The sequence below is a fragment of the Sceloporus occidentalis genome, unplaced genomic scaffold, assembly GCF_023333645.1.
Source record: "Sceloporus occidentalis isolate IW3139 unplaced genomic scaffold, rSceOcc1.0.p SCAF_6, whole genome shotgun sequence".
Lineage (NCBI taxonomy): Eukaryota > Metazoa > Chordata > Lepidosauria > Squamata > Phrynosomatidae > Sceloporus > Sceloporus occidentalis.
The window spans coordinates 5,831,405-5,851,441 of NW_028316986.1; the positions used below are offsets into that span (position 1 = coordinate 5,831,405).

The 20,037-nt window shown below is 40.4% G+C and overlaps 1 protein-coding gene across 4 annotated transcripts in view; it reads left to right on the forward strand.

Moving 5' to 3' along the window:
- MSRA (methionine sulfoxide reductase A) overlaps positions 1-12,642 on the forward strand; it is a 305,188-nt gene extending 292,546 nt beyond the window's left edge. For 2 of the 4 annotated variants that reach the window (XM_089528791.1, XM_089528790.1), the window contains exon 6: positions 10,554-12,642. In XM_089528791.1, coding sequence (XP_089384917.1) covers positions 10,554-10,712 — 159 coding nt within the window. In that variant the 3' untranslated portion in view covers positions 10,713-12,642. The remainder of the gene's footprint in view (positions 1-10,553) is intronic. The other 2 variants (XM_089528794.1, XM_089528793.1) reach the window with 1 other exon arrangement.
- The last annotated feature ends 7,395 nt before the right edge of the window (positions 12,643-20,037 follow it).

The window sequence follows — 20,037 nt, forward strand, 5'->3', positions numbered from 1 at the left end:
CTTCCCTGATCAATAGGTGCCAGCAGCACATTTGGACAAAAATGAAGTTGGAAGCCAATTTGGCAGCAAACATGGGGGCTACAAGGGGACTGTCTGGGAATACAGGCCTTCTTTTTATCCTCTCTGTAGAAGAACAGGAGTGAACTACAGGTCTTCCCACCTGATGCTGTTGCTTCCCACTGTTTCGAGATCACAGGTTATTGGATGTAAAGAAAAGTGACCTTATTTGCTGCTTCCTAGAACTATCTAAAGTGCACTTGACATTTCTACAATGCTTGAGTCTGACCTAGCCAACCACATCTGCTTCGGAGGACTCTGATTCACTCAGGGTGACCAGATGCTCTCCTTTTCCAGGGCATGTCCTAGACGTCAACCTTCAGCCCAGGCACAATTCCAAAATATCCTCCATTTTGAGCATAACTAAGAAATACACTAAGTAATATCAAGCTTGCTGTTCCCCTTTGAGAAATTCATCTGCTTGGCAGCCTGTCAACACTGTAAATAGAGGAATAGGATGGATCCTTCTACAGTTCTTTTTTCCTAGAAGTAGCAGCAGCAGACAAGAAGAGCTCAGGGGCCATTTGTTTCTCGAAGAGGAAAAGGACAGCAGATGTGTTAGGCAAAATACAATTGAGCATGTAATAACATACAGTTTATGTAAGTTCTTGGGCATTGTTTTCCTTTGCTTCATCCTTTAAATCCTTTGTTGCATGCCCTTAAGTTTTACCCTCAACTTATCTACAGGTCATATCAAAATCCACAATGTTAACCCCCCTAACCTGCCCTTGACTTGTACAATAAAATAAATAATAAATAAAAGTTTTATTTTATACCGCCCTTCTTCAAATCAGGGCGGTGCTCAACAGAGTTAACAATACAATATACATCAAAGCAAATGCAATATACAAAAAACCATATCACAATAAAAACCTAGACATATTAAAAACATTACAACCTCGTGCCAGTCTAATGCTGGCAGAGGGAAAGGGGGGAGGTGAGTACACATTCTGGGGGGAAGTATTCAGGGGTAGGCTTGCTTGAATAAATAGGTTTTCAACCCCTTCTTAAATTGGGGTAGGGAGGTGGCTGCGCGGAGCTCTATGGGCTGCAAGTTCCAGAGGCTGGGGGCCGAGGTCGTAAAGGCCCTCCTGGAAGAAGAAACTAACCTGGCCTCCGGAACTCTTAGAAGTTGCTGCCCAGATGATCTGAGGGTGCGGGGCGGATTGTATGGGGAGAGGCGGTCCATCAGATACAAGAGGTCAACTTATAGTTGAGTATATATGGTATATTTATCTTAAGACTTTATCACATGGGGAGAATCAGGGGTTTAAACACCGATTATCCCATCGTGATTAACATTTTCACATAATGGCATGATAAAAGTGCCATTATCCTGGGAATAAACAGGCAATAAACAGCAACAAATCATTCATGGAGAAATAGTGGCTCTTTAATCGTGTGTGAAAATGTTAATTGCAATTGCACAATTTTCCAGGGATACTAGGTATTTAAACCCCCAATTTCCCCCATGTGATAAAGTCCTTAGTGTTTTTAAGTTTTATTAGGTAATGTCCTACGTTTTTCTGGAATATCCTCCAGCTTGCAGTGCTCCTTCATGGTTATGACTATGATTCTACAATTCTATGACATCTGCTCACCTTGGATTCACTAAATGTTTGCAGGGTGGGGTACGTGGGATGGGAGAATGAAGCATCCCAAAACATGGCACTCTGGGTTGAACAGATGACACAGTGAACTAGTTTAGGTGTGCAATTACTGCCATCCTACAGCTCCAAATGCTGCATGCAACCTTATCGTGTTGTTGTTGTTTTTGCTGGATCTTGCCTTTTGCTAACACAACATTTGGGGAGGAGAGAGGCATCCTTTGTTTATTCTCAGCACACCACTTTCTGACTCCTTTTCATCCTGGAGAGAAGTGACCAGTGGGGTCCCACAGGGCTCTGTCCTGGGCCCAGTGCTATTCAACATCTTTATCAATGACTTGGAGGACAAAATTGGGGGAATACTTATCAAATTTGCAGATGACACCAAATTAGGAGGAATAGCTAATACTCCAGAGGACAGGATCAAAATTCAAAACGACCTGAATAGACTAGAAAACTGGGCCAAAGCTAACAAAATGAAATTCAACATGGAGAAATGTAACGTACTGCACTTAGGGCAGAAAAATGAAATGCACAGATATAGCATGGGGGACACCTGGCTGAATGAAACTACATGTGAAAGGGATCTAGGAGTCCAAGTAGACCACAAGTTCAACATGTCAACAGTGCCACTGTATTCTGCTTTGGTCAGGCCCCACCTGGAATATTGTGTCCAGTTCTGGGCATCACAATTCTAAAAGGACATTGAGAAACTGGAGCGTGTCCAAAGGAGGGCGACTAAAATGGTGAAAGGTCTGGAAACCATGCTATGAGGAACGTCTTAGGTAGCTGGGGATGTTTAGCCTGGAGAAGAGAAGATTAAGAGGTGATATGATGGCCCTGTTTAAATATCTGAAGGGATGTCATATTGAGGAGGGAGCAAGCTTGTTTTCTGCTGCTCCAGAGACTAGAACGTGGAACAATGGATGCAAACTGCAGGAAAAGAGATTCCACCTCAACATTAGGAAGAACTTCCTGACAGTAAGGGCTGTTCTACAGTGGAACAAACTCCCTCGGAGTGTAATGGAGTCTCCTTCTTTGGAGGTCTTTGAGCAGAGTCTGGATGGCCATCTGTCAGGGATGCTTTGATTTGGATTTCCTGCATGGCAGGGGGGTTGGACTGGATGGCCCTTGTGGTCTCTTCCAACTCTATGATTCTATGAATCTATGATTCTATGACTTCTGATGTAAACAAGAAATACTCCCTTTTCTTTCTCGCACTGTCTTAGACTCCCCACTGCCTGATGCCAGCAGCCAAGTACATGTATCTTGCGCAAGCAAAATCCTCCAAACATCTTTTCATGCATTCTCTCCCATTGCAGCTTGCCTCTGCACTGACAGCTTGTAGTTCACTTGGTTCAAGGAAACAAGGTGGTTATTTTCCATAGCCGTAATATTGACATCAGCTGCTTTTGCGGCACTTCCACCCAGAACCTGGGAATATTACCCTTTTGGATTACCAATCCCAGAAGCTCCCAGCCAGCATGGCCATTGGGAGATTCTGGAAGGAGCAGGGCAAGAGTAACTTTTTCACGTTCCAAGGCTTTCTAGCAAACTACTGTACATCTACAGTTAACCCTTTGTATCCACAGATTCTTTATCCATGGATTGAACCATCCACGGCTTGAAAATATAAAAAGCAAACCTTGATTTTGCCATTGACACCATTTTACTATGCCTTTTATTTAATGGGATTTGAGCATCCACACATTTTGGAACCAAACCCCAGTACCAAAGGCCCACTCTAGTCTCTCTCTCTTTTTAAAGTGGGTCTAGTAAATAGGTGAGTGTATGAGTTTGTGTGCTGCTTTCTATTTGTTTTTTTATTACTTCACTTTAGAAGCAGTGTGTTGCTGCAGCATCACACTGCTGTGCCAAGGTCCTTTTCACGTTTAGTTCTGCTGAGCCAAGAGTCCCACAGTCTATTTCTGTGCATTTGCTTTTTGTGGCTAAATGTAGAATTTGCATTTGCCTCTGCTGAATTTCTGCCAGTTTTCTGTTTTACTGTATCTAAGTAAATAATAATAATAATAATAATAATAATAATAATAAATTTTATTTATATACCGCTTTTCCAAAAAGATCAAAGTGGTTTACATAGAGTTTAAAACCAATTTTGAATTCTAGTTCTCTCTTCCAGTGTGTCAGCCACCCTCCCAGTTTTGTATCACCTGCAAACTTGATCCCAACCATTTCAGCCACTAATAAAAACATCTGTGGTCATTATTTTCCCCCTTAGTCTTCAGCAGTAACTTTGCTTTTACACTTTCTTAATTTTCATCACAAGTGGTTCCATGTCTTTGCTCTCTTTTTTGTTGATAATATGGTGTGCCGTTTTTAATATGCCCTTTTGTTTTTTTATAAATTTTATTTAAAATGGAACATTACACATACGAAATGTGGAAAAAAAACCCAAAAAAGACTATACATAACCAAAAGTGTATAAAGGAGAAAAAAGAGAGAAAAAACAAACAAACAAAAAACAATGTTCCAAATTTACATTACATTACATTACAATCTAATAACAACATACATACCTATTTACAAAAGATATTCGAAATCATTGTCTTTCTAGTCATACTTCCTTTACAATTGGGCATTCCCACATCTTGAAAAATAACTATTTACTCCTAATATTTGTGTTTATATATTTATCTGTACCCATGATGACATTACTTTATCAAATATCATTCATTTGCTATTTATTATTGTCATCTCTTCCTTCAATATTTCTAAGACAGCTCCATTCCCCTTCTATCTGACCTTTATCTTTTCATCTTAATGAGGCAGATATTATATCCATATTTTTTGCTTCGTATATTTTAATCAACTAGTCTTCTATTGAGGGATTAGTAGTAGTTTTCCAATATTGGGCATATAAAATTCTTGCACATCTAACCATATACAGAAAAATCCTATTATGTTTTATAGGTTTTATATTATGTGTCATATTTAATAAGAATAGCTTTGCTTCAAATGGTATATTAATACCTAAAATATCTTGCATAATTTTATGGATTTTTTGCCAGACTTCTTTTGCTTTATTACATATCCACCACATGTGGAAAAAATCTCCTTCAGGTTTTCCACATTTCCAACATTTAGTATCACCTGTTTTATATATATAATGTATTTTTTGGGGAGTTAAATACCATCTATATAGCATATTAATGTAATTTTCTTTATAATTTTGGCACAGAGTGAATTAATTTGTTTCTTTCCATGATTTTTCCCATTCCTCTATTGCTATTGTTTTCCTGATATCCTGTGCCCATCTTACCATGCTATTTTTGATGGTTTCATCCTCAAGATCTCTTTCTTTTAATAATTTGTAGTATTTTCATATATGTTTACCTTTTTTGTCCAACATTATTTTGTCTATCTCATTATTATTCATTGTCAATCCAAGAGTTTTAATATCTGCTTTAAAGCTATTATTCATTTGATTATATAGAAAGCAATCTTTAATTTTCCCTTTTTCTTTCAATTCTTCTATAGATTTCATATTATATTTTCTTTCTGGTGTTTTGTTTATTATATCTCCATATCTTAACCACAAAGCTTCTTTATCTTTAGTTCTACTGTAATAAGCTTGGTGTATAGATACCTAAAGGGGGATGTTCTTATAGAATTGGAATCTCATTTTATACCAAACCTTAAGCAATGATTTTCTTATAACATGGTGATTAAATATACTGTTGTTTTTAGGTTTCGTGTACCACATATATGCGTGTATTCCAAGATTCAGGTTATCTTTTTCAATATTCAGCACATTCTTATTATCCAGCTTAAACCACTCTTCTAACCACTTGAGACATACTGCGTAATAATATAACTTAAGGTTTGGCAAGTTACATCCCCCTCGTAATTTATCTTCCGTCAAGAGTTTCCACTTGACCCTTGCTTTTTTACCTTCCCATAAAAATTTGCTTAATTCCTTCTGCCACAAAACAAAACAATTCTCATTGGTAATAATTGGAATATTAGAAAACAAATACATCAATCTGGGAAGTATGTTCATTTTGATTAAAGCAACCCTGCCCAAAAACGATAGTTTGTATTTAGTCAATTTTTCTAAATCTTTTCTGATCTCTGTCCATGTTTTTGTATAATTATTCTGGAATAGTTCGGTGTTTCTTTTTGTGAAGTAGATACCCAGATATTTAACTTTGTTTTCAATGCTGAACCCTGATGTTTCTTTGAGTTCTTTTTTCTAATTTTTGAAATATTTTTTGTAAGGATCATAGTTTTTTCTGCATTAATTTTAAACCCTGCTAATGTTCCATATTCCTTAATCGTCTGAATCAATAATTTTATGCTTTTGTTTGGATCGTCTAAGAAAAGAATTATATCATCGGCAAATACTTTTAATTTATATTCAGTTTCTCTCATTTTAACGCCTCTAATTTCTTCTTCTCCATTTATTTTATTAATCAAAATTTCTAAAACCAAAATAAACATTAAAGGAGACAAAGGGCATCCCTGCCTTGTTCCCCTTTTAATCTTAAAGTTTTTAGATTTCTCGTTGTTAATAAGCAGATATGCTTTCTGTTCAGTATATATCCTTTTTATCCAACTCCTAAAGTTCTCTCCTAGATCAACCCTCTTTATAACTTTAAATAAAAATTTCCAATCTACTTGATTGAAGGCCTTTTCTGCATCGAGCAGAATACATGCCAACTTTTTCTCACTATGCTGTTCATGGTATTCCAAAATGTTTATAAGCGATCTTATATTGTTTTGTCTGTATTGTCCAGGTATAAATCCATTTTGGTCTTCCTGTATATATTCTATTAATGTTTAAATGCTTGCTTGGAGTTGGTAATGGGCTGGATGAGGGAAAACAGACTCAGCCTGAATCCAGAGAAAACGGAAGTACTGGTGATTGGCTCTCCTGGCCCAGGTAAGGAAATTGTTCCACCTGTCCTGAATGGGGTCACGCTCCCTGTGAAGGACTCTGTTCGCAGTTTGGGGGTGCTTCTGGACTCGTCGCTTCACCTTACTGCTCAGGTGGATGCGGCGGTCAGGAGCACCTGTTATCAGCTTCGGCTGATACGCCAACTGCGACCCTTCCTTGGCCGGGGGGACCTTGAAACCGTTGTACATGCTCTGGTAACCTCTCGATTAGATTTCTGTAATGCGCTTTACATGGGGCAACCCTTGTACCAAACCCAGAAGTTTCAATTAGTGCAGAATATGGCTGCTTGGCTGGTTACTGGATGTTCCAGGGCCAGCCATATAACACCAGTCCTAAAAGATCTCCATTGGCTGCCTATTCGATTCCGGGCCGAATACAAGGTGTTGGTTATCACCTATAAAGCCCTAAATGGCTTGGGCCCAGGGTACTTGGAGGACCGCCTCTCCCCATACAATCCGCCCCGCACTCTCAGGTCGTGTGAAAGACATCTTCTAAGAGTTCCAGACGCTCGATATGTATCAGTTCAGAGGGCTTTCTCTATTTCAGCCCCTCAGCTCTGGAACTCCCTCCCCAATGAGCTCCATACTTCCACCTCCCTCAGTGCTTTCAAGAAGAACTTGAAGACTTTTTTGTTCCGCCAGGCTTTCCCCCCGTGAGCCTTGTGGTCATTCTCTTCCCCTTGGCAATGTTTTTGTGTATTCCATTCTACACAGCCACTTGTATAGTGTGTTGTTGGTTTTTACTGTTCTTAATTGTTAACTTTGTATTATTGTCATGCTGATGTTTTAATTGTCTTACTCTTTGATGTACACCGCTGTGATTGCTGGAATAGCGGTATAAAAATAAAATTTTATTATTATTATTATTTAGGTCTTCCATCATGTGGAAAAGGTCTTAGGCAATTTGCCTTGGTTCTTCTTAATATTCTTTCCATCGTTTGATTTTCTATCAATGTTGGGATTTATTACTGCATTAAAATCTCCTAGTAGTAGAATATTCTCATAGGCAAACTCCTGAATTTTCTTATGTAATTTTGAGAAGTATTTTTCTTTGTTTTCATGTGGTGCATAAATTCCTAGAACTAATGTTACACAATTCCTTAATTTCACTTCTACTGCAAGACATGTTCCGTTGTCATCACAAAATATTTCTTTTGAATTATATTTTTTGTTAATATATAATCCTACCCCCTTTTTCTTTTTATTTAGGGTAGAGGTATAACATACACCTAATTTTGGATTCCTTAGGTATTTTATTTCTTCAGTTTTAATTTTTGTTTCCTGTATACAAATAATATCACCTTTTAATTTTTCAAGTTGGTGAAAAACGATACTTCTTCTATATTTAGAATTTACTCCTTTCACATTCCATGAGACTAGTTTGTTTGTCATTGTTATTTGTTGTGATTGTTCCACCCCTTCCACCCCCCCCTTTTTTGTGAGTTTAATTACAGAGTGGTATATAGCATAACATTAAGTTTTCAAAATCAATTGGAATATCAGTTGATTGGTCTTAGAAGTGTATTTCTCTCCTAAGTAATTATCTCTTGGTTCCAAGATAGCAAGTCTATTTCTGTACTTTCTAAAGGTGTAAAACTTTCCAGTTCTTTTCCTTCTGTCCCTTGACTTCCTGTGTCTTTATTCTTTTCACTGTTTTTCCTCCGTTTCCACTCTCTTGCTGGGTATTCTCTTTCTTGTTTTTTCCCCTCCGTTCTCTTTGTGTTCTCTTTTCAATTTTGTTTCTATTTCATTTGCTTTATCCAGTGTGTCAATTCTATATCTCTTTTGTTGATAAAAAAGGACAATCATTCAATTATTTCCCATCTGAAATCTATATTCAGATTTTTCAGAAGTTGAGTTAATGGTTTGTATTTTTTTTTCTTTTTAGCATTATCTGTGGTGGTATGTCTTTAAATATTTTAATCTCTATTTCCTCAATCCGTAATTTTTTTTGGTAATTTTGTTGAATAAATCTGTCTCTGGTTTTCGTTCTGGTAAAACAGACCACTATGTCTCTGGGGATATTTCTTTTTTTGTTTTGGAAACAATTTATTCTAAAGATTTTATCAAGTTTTAACTCTAATTCTTCTGGAGTTATTTCAATATATGAAGCCAAAGCAGGTATAAGTCTCTCATGTAGATCTTCCCTATTTTTTTCTGTTAATCCTCTTAGCTTTATGCATTTTTCTCTGTAACGGAGCTCATTATTCCATTCCATACGTCTTTGTTCCTCCTGTTGTCAATTGAGATCTTTAGAAGACTTTTCCAAGATCGTAGTTCTTTCCTTTATCTGTTCCACTTCTTTCTGGGTATTGTTAAGATCAGTTGTTAATTTATCTATTTTTTCCCCAAAGAAGTCTAGTTCTTTTTAAACATCTTTCCTTATTTCCAATCGTGTGTCTTTTATTTCTTCTCTTAACTCTGCACACGCGGTTCTTATATCTTCTTTAGTCTCTAGTCTTGCATCTTTTATTTCTTGCTGTAGTTTCTGTATTTCATCCAAAATGCGGATATTCAGATCAATAATCTTAATTGTATCTTCCGTAGATCCTCTTCTAGATGTTGTTAATAACAACTGAGATTGTGTGGATCCTTTGTTTGTTTTTGCCATACTTTCCTTTTTCTCCTCCTGTTTAATTATTATATTACAGATCAAATTTATAATTAAATTGAACTAATTAATCCTCTAGTTGGTGACAAATATGCCCTTTTGTTTTTTAAAATGTGTTTTATGATCATCCCTGTGTTTCAGCTGTACTTTGTTTCAACCTGTGCTGTGAAATACCTTCTGTCTCCTCACCGGAGAAAGACAGATTGTAAATCAAATAAATAGATAAATAATAAAAATAAGATGATGTTGTAACATAGGTTGCTTCTGCATTTCAGCAATAATCTTGTTTGACACCACTTTATCTGCCATGGCTCAGTGCTATGGAATTCTGGGAATTATAGTTGGTTGTGGCACCTGAGCACAGCTTCCACATTTTCTGGGGTTAGGAGCGAAGGACTCCCATGAATGTGGGAAAACCTCCAATAAAAACACTGTTCTTTATACCTAATAGAACACCTCTCTAGGAATCTCCAGGTCCTCCAGTGCAACTCTATGGTCAACCTCTGCCAGAAGTTCATTCTAAAGGGCCTACAAATGCCTAGAGAAGTGTTTTCTGTAAGAACATCTAGGTTTTTCAGCACAAGTCTTATGGTCAACATCCAGCAGAATTGTGCTGGAGGACCCAGAGATTCCCAGAGATAACATACTAATCAAAACCACAAATACTGTATATACTCATGTACTGTATAAGTCTAGAAATTTTAGTAAAATGTGATAGTATAAAAAGATAAAGAATTAATGAATTAATCCTTTCCTGAGTTCACTCTTCTCAATTATCCGTAGAATAAATGTGCAAAATATAGTTGCTGTTGGTAATGTTATGAAGTTTATTTATACCCTGCCTTCCTCAGAGGTGGGACCCAAGGCCACTTACGCATTAAAATGATTCTAATATAATTAAGAACGTACTAAAAGTCAGTCTTAAAATAGAACTAACAGCATTAAAAGAATTTTAAAGCATGTGCTTAAAATGACATGAGCAATTGGAAACAGCAAATTTAATACAGTGCAGTACAGCACCAAATCTGAGCTGATCCCAAAGCAGTGGCTGCTGGCATTTTCCATATCAGTGAATCTGGGCTGGGCTTTTGTCTAAACTTGGGAGGAGCTATTCAAGTGGCTGGCCTCCAAAATAGGCTCAGCATCTTGGATAGCCATTTAAAGTTCAAGCTTAAACCCAGAGGGAATTCACTGCTCCAGTGATGTGGAAGCCACCAGCTGTGACTGGATCAAAACCAAACACTCTACCTGCCATCCTATGTTCTTTCTTCTTCATCCTGTTGATAGTTCATTGCTAATTGTGCAAATGGATTTTTCTATAGGAGCAAACAGATCCTAATGAGCTTCTTCATTTCTGACAGGTATTAATGGAGAAGGGCTTTGGTCCCATCACTACCGAAATCCGCGAGGCTCCGGAGTTCTATTACGCCGAAGAGTATCACCAGCAGTATCTAAGCAAGAACCCTAACGGCTATTGTGGACTTGGAGGAACTGGGGTTTCCTGTCCTCTTGGAGTTTAAAGCATGATCCAACCTTCAAACAAGATACGAATGGCAAAGAATACACTTTGGATGTGTTTCTCGATTTGATTGCAATGATCATTGTACTTGAGCACCAGAAAATCAGTGGCACCTCTTTGCTGAGAGCTGAGTTACCATGGAAGGTCAGACCACAGGTAGTCCCCATGTCCCCAGGGTCAATCCACTCCAGGTTTTAGTCCAGAATTTAAAGGAGCTATCCAAGGTGCTGAACCTGTCTGGGAGATCAGGTTTAGCAGCTTTTGTACTTCCTTTGAAGTTTGGGCAAAAGCCTAGTGCAGATTCCCTGCCTTGCTGACGTGAAAGTCCATTTGGAGTCCTCTGTGGATTGTACCACTTCTGAGAACAAGGCAGAGGAAATAATATTTTTGAATGATTTTCTCACACTCGCTACATTCAGAAAATCTGACTAGTCTAGTGTATTAGACTAGTTTTGGTACACTAATTTTCTAGATACTCCTTCCCTCCTACACAAAAATATTTGTAGAATTTCATCCACCATCGGAAAAGAGATCAGAATCCCCCCCAACATTTCCCAATAACTGAATGGACCCCAGAAAACAGAGGTTGCACCATTCCTATTGTGTTGAAAGTAATGGAACATTGAAACATGCATCCTCCCCGCATCTGTAGTTGTACTTTCTGAAAATGAGTTTCTGCTTGGTCCTCTGTGGCAGAGGAGTTACTAGAGATGATCTAAAGCTATTCATAAGTGCAATTAATTTGGAAGATTTATTCAAATCATAGATGATTTAAATGTTTATGAGATGAAAGCAAAATACGCAAGAAATTAGAGCAAAATAAAATAATTACATATATACACTCTTCTCCAACTTCTTCGCTTACAAAGCAACGCTAGAGCCTATTTACAAACATGTTCATCTCTTTCACTCTTCAGGAGTGTGGCCACAGCTTATGTTCATGCTTATAGTAGTTTGTTTTGGCTAGAGCAGGGATGGGAATCATGTGACTCACCAAATGTTGTTGGACTTCATGTCCCATTATCCCTGATCAGTACCACCACTGATGTGGAATGTTGGGAGCTGCAATCCCAAGAACAGCAGGAGGGCCACATCTAAACAGCTAAAGTAGTTTTGGATGAAGGCTTGCAAGTTACAAGTGGAAAAGAACTGGAAAGATTTACACCTTTAGAAAGTACAGAAATAGACTTGCTATCTTGGAACCAAGAGATAATTCTATTCTATTCTATGTAGCTTCCCTCCTGAAATAACAGTTTCTGATAAGAAATGTGAAAATAGAAAGCTTTTGGCTTTGAGGGACTCCTTCAACAGCAAGCCTTGATTGATGTTGCACAGAAAAAGAAAGTGTGTAATTTTATGAGATCTTTCACTCATTGATAGCTTTATGTAATTTTCTCAAATATCTGTGTCATGCAAGAATTTTCAAATTATTGACTCTCCCTCACTTCCTCCGTTACTCCAGGGAAAAAGAGAGGATTGGAGTCAAAGAGATCTCCTTTATTTCTGGATCGTGGGTGCTGATCTCATGTGGAAGAGTAAAATAATCACAGTTTCTATTGACCCAAGTGTTGGTCTGGATTGATAAGGAGACTGTTAACAAATGCAATGCAATAAAGGCTGGAAGCTGCTAATGAAAAAGATGCTGTGTTGTGCTATTACCTCAAATACGTTAACTCCAAACCTTGGGGTTGCTTCTGGGATTGCAAGCAGCAAAGTGTCTTGGAAGGGCTTGAAGATCCAGGAATATTAATCCTACTGCCCAGTCAGTTACAGATCAGATCTCTCCCTCATTGAGGTCTCTGTTAAGTTTTCTGCAGTTGGGAACGTCACTATGTAAATCAATCTCCTTGCCATCTTTCAGCCCACTTCCATCTGCTCTGCCTTGGCAAACAGATGTGGGTTGCTTTGTGAACTGGCCACAGGCTTAATAGCCACCATCACAGGTGGATGCTGTTGGAGTTTTTGCACACATTAAGTTTTCTAATACATGTGGTTGTACTTTTTTTGGCCATGACGTAATGTCCATATTGTAATTCACAGTTGCATAAGCAGAATTCCACAGATACAACTGTTGCACATGCGATTGCATATTCTTGGCTGCTGCATACCTAATGATCAGTGCTTTCAGTGGCCCTCTTTCTTCCCTGGGATTGCAGTAACACCCAATGTGCACTCCCCATCGCATAATGGGACAATAAGCAGGAACATGGGCAGATACACCATTGATTTCACAGTGTTGTTATTAAGCAAAAGGATGTTGCAGCTAGGGTTGCCATTTGTCTTGGATAACTAGGAACATCCAGGATTGAAGGAACTGAAAAATGTCCCAGCCCGCTGGACCAGTTGAAGCAGTAAATCCTGGATTTCTCCTTCTTTGCAGGCTGATGGTTAAAGTGTGGCAGTGGTGATGAAACACAAAACTGCGCAAAAAGACTGGCACTAGCAGGAACCTCATCCAGCCCCACAGGCTCTGGTTGCTAATGCACAGAGGTAACATTGCCACCTTATTCTTCCATTGTCTATCCCATTTTCCCAACAGACCCAGAAGGCGGAAAAGGAGGCAAGCAGAGATGGTGTTGTGTTGTGTTGTGTGGCAATTGTGCCAGCAACCTGAGCCTAGGGCTAGGCAACACAGTGGAACTTCGCTTCCAAACAGCCTTGAGAGAGTAATGGGGCTGCTTGGAAACCTCCCTCTCTACACACCAGATGCAGGGGGAAATAATTTAAAAAACGCTCTTAGCTTGGTACTGGTACTTAGGTTGAAACATAATGGTAGAAAAAGTGCAATGATCAATGTGCTGAATTTACATAATCAGAATGCACATACATAATAAGCACAAGGACAATAATTTGCATAATGCACAAATTGGATGCCTGGATAGGAGGGACTGGAATATGGCTACCTTAGGTGCAGCACAACTGTCACATACTACAAGAGTAAAGATTTGCAGAACACAAAAACAGTGGAGGATCATGGTCCGCATGACCATTTCAGGACATGCTGACTCTACCCTGCAGTTTGGTGATGGAGGAATGGGCCTCTGGTTCACAGATGCACCACGCTATGCATTTCGGTGTTTGCCATTGGCCAAGTTCTAGCGCATGACTCTTCCTTCCCCCCTGAACCCTCCTGAACATTCTACTTGGAATGCCTGGTTCCTATAGTAACAAGGACGCATTGTGTTAAACATTATCCCTTTGAATTGTTCTCTTGTTCACTGTCAAGGAAACCGGCACTATCTCTAATTTCCCAGCCACAGGGGTGAGAAGGAAGTGAAAGGGAGAATGGAGGATAATAATGGTGCCAGTCCGTTGCTCATGCTGCCTTTACCTCTTGGTTCATATTGGTTGGGAAGAGGGGTAATTTTTCCCCTCCGGCTTCTCAGTGAGACCTCTTGGGCATGGGAAGGCCCGTTTCCAAGGAACAACAATATAATTTCAGCTTTACAGTCACCATCTTTTAACACAAAGAGGGTGTTTCCAGAGGTTGACTTCAACGGCAGATCTGTTATTTCAAACAAACCTTCAAATAAACCACGTCAGAAAACAGAAAATAATTGTTTCGCTTTCCTTTATATTATCCTCCTCTCTCCCTTCCTCCCACCCTTTTGATTTATCTCCATTTGCAGACAGGTCATGCTCAGTAAAACAGGGACCATTGTATTCATTTGCTACAGCACACCTACTCATTAGCTCTTTATTTCCGTGCTCTTTTGGCCTCCCTGTAGGAAGTCCCTGGCAAATGGTGCCCTTAGTCACAACACCGTGGGCACTTTCTGTACGCATTGCTAGAGGTGCTTCCTTGTTAGTGTGTTGCAGCAAATACAACAAATTTTAAAGCAGATAAAATTTCATGAAGGAAAACATGCTTCACCAGATTGCATAGAAAAGTATGGATGGAAGGTAACAAAATGCAAGGAATCCAAGGAGTTCATGCAAATATCATAGCATCATAGAGTTGGATGATACCTTAAGGGGCAGATAATCAGAATTGTGCCCAAAGCCAAATTGAAATGTATGTTTATAAGAAGAGTGAGCATTCTGAACAGTCATAAGTGGTGACAACACATTCTTGTTAGTTTTTTGCTTCATGAATTTGATATCTGTTTGTGTGTAACTTCAAGTCACCTGTCAACTTATGGTGGCCCCATGAATTTCATAGGGTTTTCTTAGGCAAGGAATACTCAATAGGTGATTTTGCCAGTTGCTTCCTCAGAAGTAGAGCCTACAGCGCCTAGTATTCATTGGTGGTCTTCCATCTGAGTCCTAAACAGGGCTGACCCTGGTTAGCTTCCAAGATCAGATGGGATCTTGGTGATGTTGAGGTAGTGAAAAATAAATCCCTAATCTGACTTGGGACCAAAATGAATAGAATCTAATTTGCTAACAAACTGTTGTTGTATAATTTCAGAATGAATTTGAATGTACTGTTCATGATGGCAGAACAGTGACTTAAAGGTCAACAGCTAGAATGTCATTGACACTAAGATGTCTTAACACACTATTCTGTACAGGTGCATTGGAGCATTAATCTCCATTCTCTCCTCTGAATAAAGCTATCTTCAGCAACTGTTTGAAAAGCTGGCAGTGAGTAGGAAAGCTTCTCTCCAGCCACCAGTGTCTCTCCACAGTATTGAGGAGCTGCTACCTTCTAATTTATCATAATTTTGGCTTTTCTCCCATCTGCTCTTCCAGACCACCTGCCCCTCAAATGTTTTTCTTTATTCAAAAGCTATGAGGCCCATGATTTTCCACACAAGAGGGGTGTGATGTTACAAAATATGCTCTTAGAGCACATGCTTGAAATCATGCATGTGCTTAATACACATTCTCTTGCAAGGAAGATTGTACAAGCTAGGAGAGTCTGCAGCTGTTTGCTTTTGCCTGAGCTTATGGAGAACACTAATACATTCTCCTTTCTTCTGCCCCCTGCTAAGTTAATGGAGTGCAAACAACTTTTCCCTTTGAACTCAGATTGCAACGATTGCAATAAGCTGAAAGCAAAGGGGAAGGTGGGAGAAGGAAAAGTATCTGGATCATTTTAAAAAGTGGAACGGCAGAAAATTAATTGTGACTGCCCTTGCAAAATTGGTATAAGTTGGAGAGTATGCTGTGGAAGAGAAGCTGGGAAGCATTGCAGTCCTGGCTAAAGTTGTGCAATGGACAGGAGGAAAAGTTAAATGGAGGACATTTGGGCATTATTCCTAGACAGATGGCAGAAATGGACTTCCCTTTCTGGCCAACCCCCCCTCCCCCCATTCCAAACAGCACATTTCAGCATTGAACATGGCTTTACTTAACATGGCAATCTCTTGGATATTTCAGAGGCTTATTGCATAACCAAACTCTTTGGGTTTCACACTGAACATGGGTCCACATGGCTATGCATATTGAACATGTCAAGGTGGTTTCACAGTTCTTGCACCAAGTGTACTTCTCAGAAGTGTGTACTTGGTCAAGGGACTGTGTTTTTTCTTCACTGCGCATGAGTTTGTAAAAATCACAGCAATTTACACTGGCCTTGCCTCAGAGGCTTTCTGATATCAATATCACCATTGAAGAACCAAAAACACACAGAAAAGGCACTTTGGAAAGTCACACTCTCTTGGCTTCAGAAACAGTGCATGCATGCCTCTCAAGCTGACTCACATCATCATCATCATCATCATCATCATCATCATCATCATCACACTATCACTGTCAAAACAAGGGAGACTTGTTAGCATTAAAAGCACCCAAAACACACTTTGGAAGGTGACACTCTCTCGGCTTAAGAAAAAGTGCCTGCATGCCTCTCAAGCTGACTCATATCATCATCATCATCATCATCATCATCATCATCATCATCACACTATCACTGTCAAAACAAGGGAGACTTGTTAGCATTAAAAGCACCCAAAATAAAAATTTAAAAAACCTTGAGGCCTCTGGCCACTCACCACCTCCTCCTTCTGCTCCCCCTCCTCCTACTCCCCGCTCCTCCTCCTCCTCCTTCTGCTCCCCCTCCTCCTACTCCTCCCCCCCTCCTCCTCCTCCTTCTGCTCCCCCTCCTCCTCTTCCTCCTCCTCCTTCTGCTCCTTCTGCTCCCCCCTCCTCCTCTTCCTCCTCCTCCTTCTGCTCCCCCCTCCTCCTCTTCCTCCTCTTCTTTCTTCTCCTCCTCTCCCTCCTCCTCTTCCTCCTCCCCCTCCTCCATGTGCTGCGTGGCCTGGGGGCGGGGCGGAGGAGGCAGAGGAGAAGGGGGTGGGCGGTGCTGGGAGGCAGGGAGGGCGGCGCGGGCCCACGCAGGGAGGGCAGCGCGGGGCTTCCCCCTTTGCCTCCTCTGCCCCAGGCCGCGCGGCCCTCCTCTTCCTCCTCCGCGTGGTGGAGGAGGAGGAGGAGGGCAGCCCGGTCGTGCGGCCCAGGTGGTGGTGGTGGAGGAGGAGGAGGCGGAGGCAGCAGTGGCAGGACCGGGCTGGGGCCGGTCCTGCCACCTCTGCGGGCCACATCCGGCCCATGGGCCGGGGGTTGCCAACCCCTGACCTGGAGGACCAAAGTTTGGAAACCACTGCCCTGGAATAAAACACTTGTATCACCAATGTATCTCCCTTGTATAAACTCAAGCTCAGTGAAAGGCAAATCAAGAGGACAGAAGTGGAACAGGCTTGAATGAGATGAATGAACTAATGAGACTCTGTGGCCAAAACCCTGGATTCTGGAAAATCTGAAAGAATGAGGACACCACCCCAAACATCAAGCCAAGTATCACATACCATTCTGCAACACATCTGGCTCCCTTAATATATACCACTTACTTCCATGTCAGCAATCTCTGACGATGCTAGCCAAAGATGCTGGCGAAATGTCAGAAACAAACTCTTCTAGAACATGGCCACATAGCATGAAAAACTCACAAAGAACTATGGATGCCGGCCATGAAAACCTTTGGCTTCCCATTTTTCAAGCTCCACTGGCTTCTTTGTCAGGCAAATGTGTTAAAAATGACCACATTAGTCCCAGGCCTACATTTGGTCAAAATGATGTTTTTGTTGTTAGGATTGGAGGGATGTCATTGCAAGCGGAGGCCACTACCCTCTGACTATGTAGATGTCGTGAGACAAAAGAGCCGTAAAATCCGGGTAATAAAATGTGAACTTCCTTTTGCTGTTGTGTGCCTTCAAGTCATTTCCAACTTAGGGCAACCCTAAAGTGAAGCTATCATAGGGTTATCATGGCAAGATTTGTTCAGAGGAGGTTTGCCATTAACAACAGAAAAAGTAACCCACCCCCTCCATAGGCAGAGAACATTGTATTTCTCAAGATGCTTCTGTACTGTCGCATCTGGAAAAACCTTTAGGAGTTGTTTTGGTAAAAAAACCCAAATATGGTCTCAATTTTTTTTTAAATGGTTTTACCTTTGACCTTATCCGCACTGCAGAAATAAAGCAGTTTGACACCACTTTAACCACCACTGGGCAATGCAATAGAAATCTGAGATTTGTAGTTTTGTGAGCTATTTAGCCTTCTCTTTCAGTGTGCTCTGGTATCCCACCAAACTACAAATCCCAGAATTCCATAGCATTGATACATGCAGTTAAAGTGCCTTATTTTGCAAACTGCATTAGTTTTGCAGGGCAGATACAGCCTTTGCTGGAGTAGAAACCTCCAAGAGTTAAGTCCCAGGCCCCTCGAAACCTCAAAGAGTTAAGCCCGTCTTCTTTAGGTTTCCCCTGTTGTGGCCAAAATACAGTATCTTCAGATCCAGAAAACATATCTGGAGTACCCATGTTGGATGTGCAGTAACATACGATGGGGTCTTGGTATCCGCTGGGGTTTGTTTCCAGGATCCCCCCTGGATAACAAAATCTGTGGATGCTCAAGTCCCATTAAATACAATGGCATAGTAAAATGGTGTCCTTTAGATAAAATGGCAAAATCAAAGTTCGCTTTTTGGAATGTATACGTTTTCAAAATATTTTCAAGCAGTGGATGCTTGAATCCATGGATAAAAAAATCCCTCGACACAGAAGGTTGACTGTACAACAGCAGCCCAAATCCACAAAACAGCGATGCCTTTGTTGAGCCAACCAAAAATCTACAAAATGCATCACACAAGCTTTCGAAGCCCCAATTGCTCTTCCTCTTCATCAGACAAAAGTGTAAAAAATAATCCAGAAGAAGAAGGGGGGGGGGGGTGGATGTTAGAGTCATAGGGTTGATGTTAGAATCCCTGGAGAAAATATTGGGTAAAGTAAGGGCTCTCTCCCAATTTTTCCATCCCATCTCCCAAGCCTTCACAGCTCTAGGATGTCTCCTGAGTAAGCGTACAACAGGATTGCAGCTTCCAAGCATCTGCAGACACTTCCTCATGCTAGCAAGAAGAAAGCGGGATCCAATGCTGTGGTCTCTTTCTCTGTAGCAGAGGAAGGAAGGAGGGGAAAAAAGCAAGGGTTACAAGTTGAGGATGATGACATCTGAAAGCCTGTAAAACTCAGTGAAAATCCTTTCTCTTAAAGTGTTAACATCAGATTATTTTGCAGAGCATTACAAAAGATCCATGTGAGTTGTCATGATCTTTTGATGCCCAACAATCAGATGCAACTGGGCAAGGTTGTGTGAAACATTGCTGTAGTGCCAAAGGCGGTGGACGTTCTGTGGACGTTCTGTCTCAATCAAGGTCCTGTCCATGTTTATCATAGATGTCTAGTTCTCAAGCACCTTCACTGTATTGTTTGTGGTTCATAGAGGCACTACACATTGGTGTTAGTATCTATTCTGCTGTAGTTACGAGGAAAATCTTGGCCAAGATCCTACACAAAGGAAACTATGGCTGCATCCACACTGGAGAAATAAGCCGGTTTGGCACCGCTTTAACTGCCCTGGCAGTTCACCCTCTGTATCCATGGATTTTTTATCCGTGGATTCCACCACCCACTGCTTGAAAATATTTTTTTTTATCTATGATTCTATGAATATAAATTCCAAAAGCAAACCTGGCTTTTGGCATTGTTTTACTACCCCACTGTATTTAATGGGACTTGAGCGTCCATGGATTTTGATATCCATGGGGAGTCCTGGAACCAAATCCCAGAGGATACCAAAGGCCCACTCTATAGTCCTCTGCATAGCTATAAACTGCATAAAAACTGCACCACTTCCAAAGGTTTCCTCACTCTGAGAAGAAAACTGCTAAAAATAATCATGGCTTCCTTGGAGAAGAAAATGACCAGTTACCAATATCTGGCAATGGAGCTACATGAATACCAACAAAGGGCAACATATGTGGGTCAATGCTCAACGCAGATGGTGTACAACCAGTTTGGAATTGCAGCCCACAATGCACAAGGGCA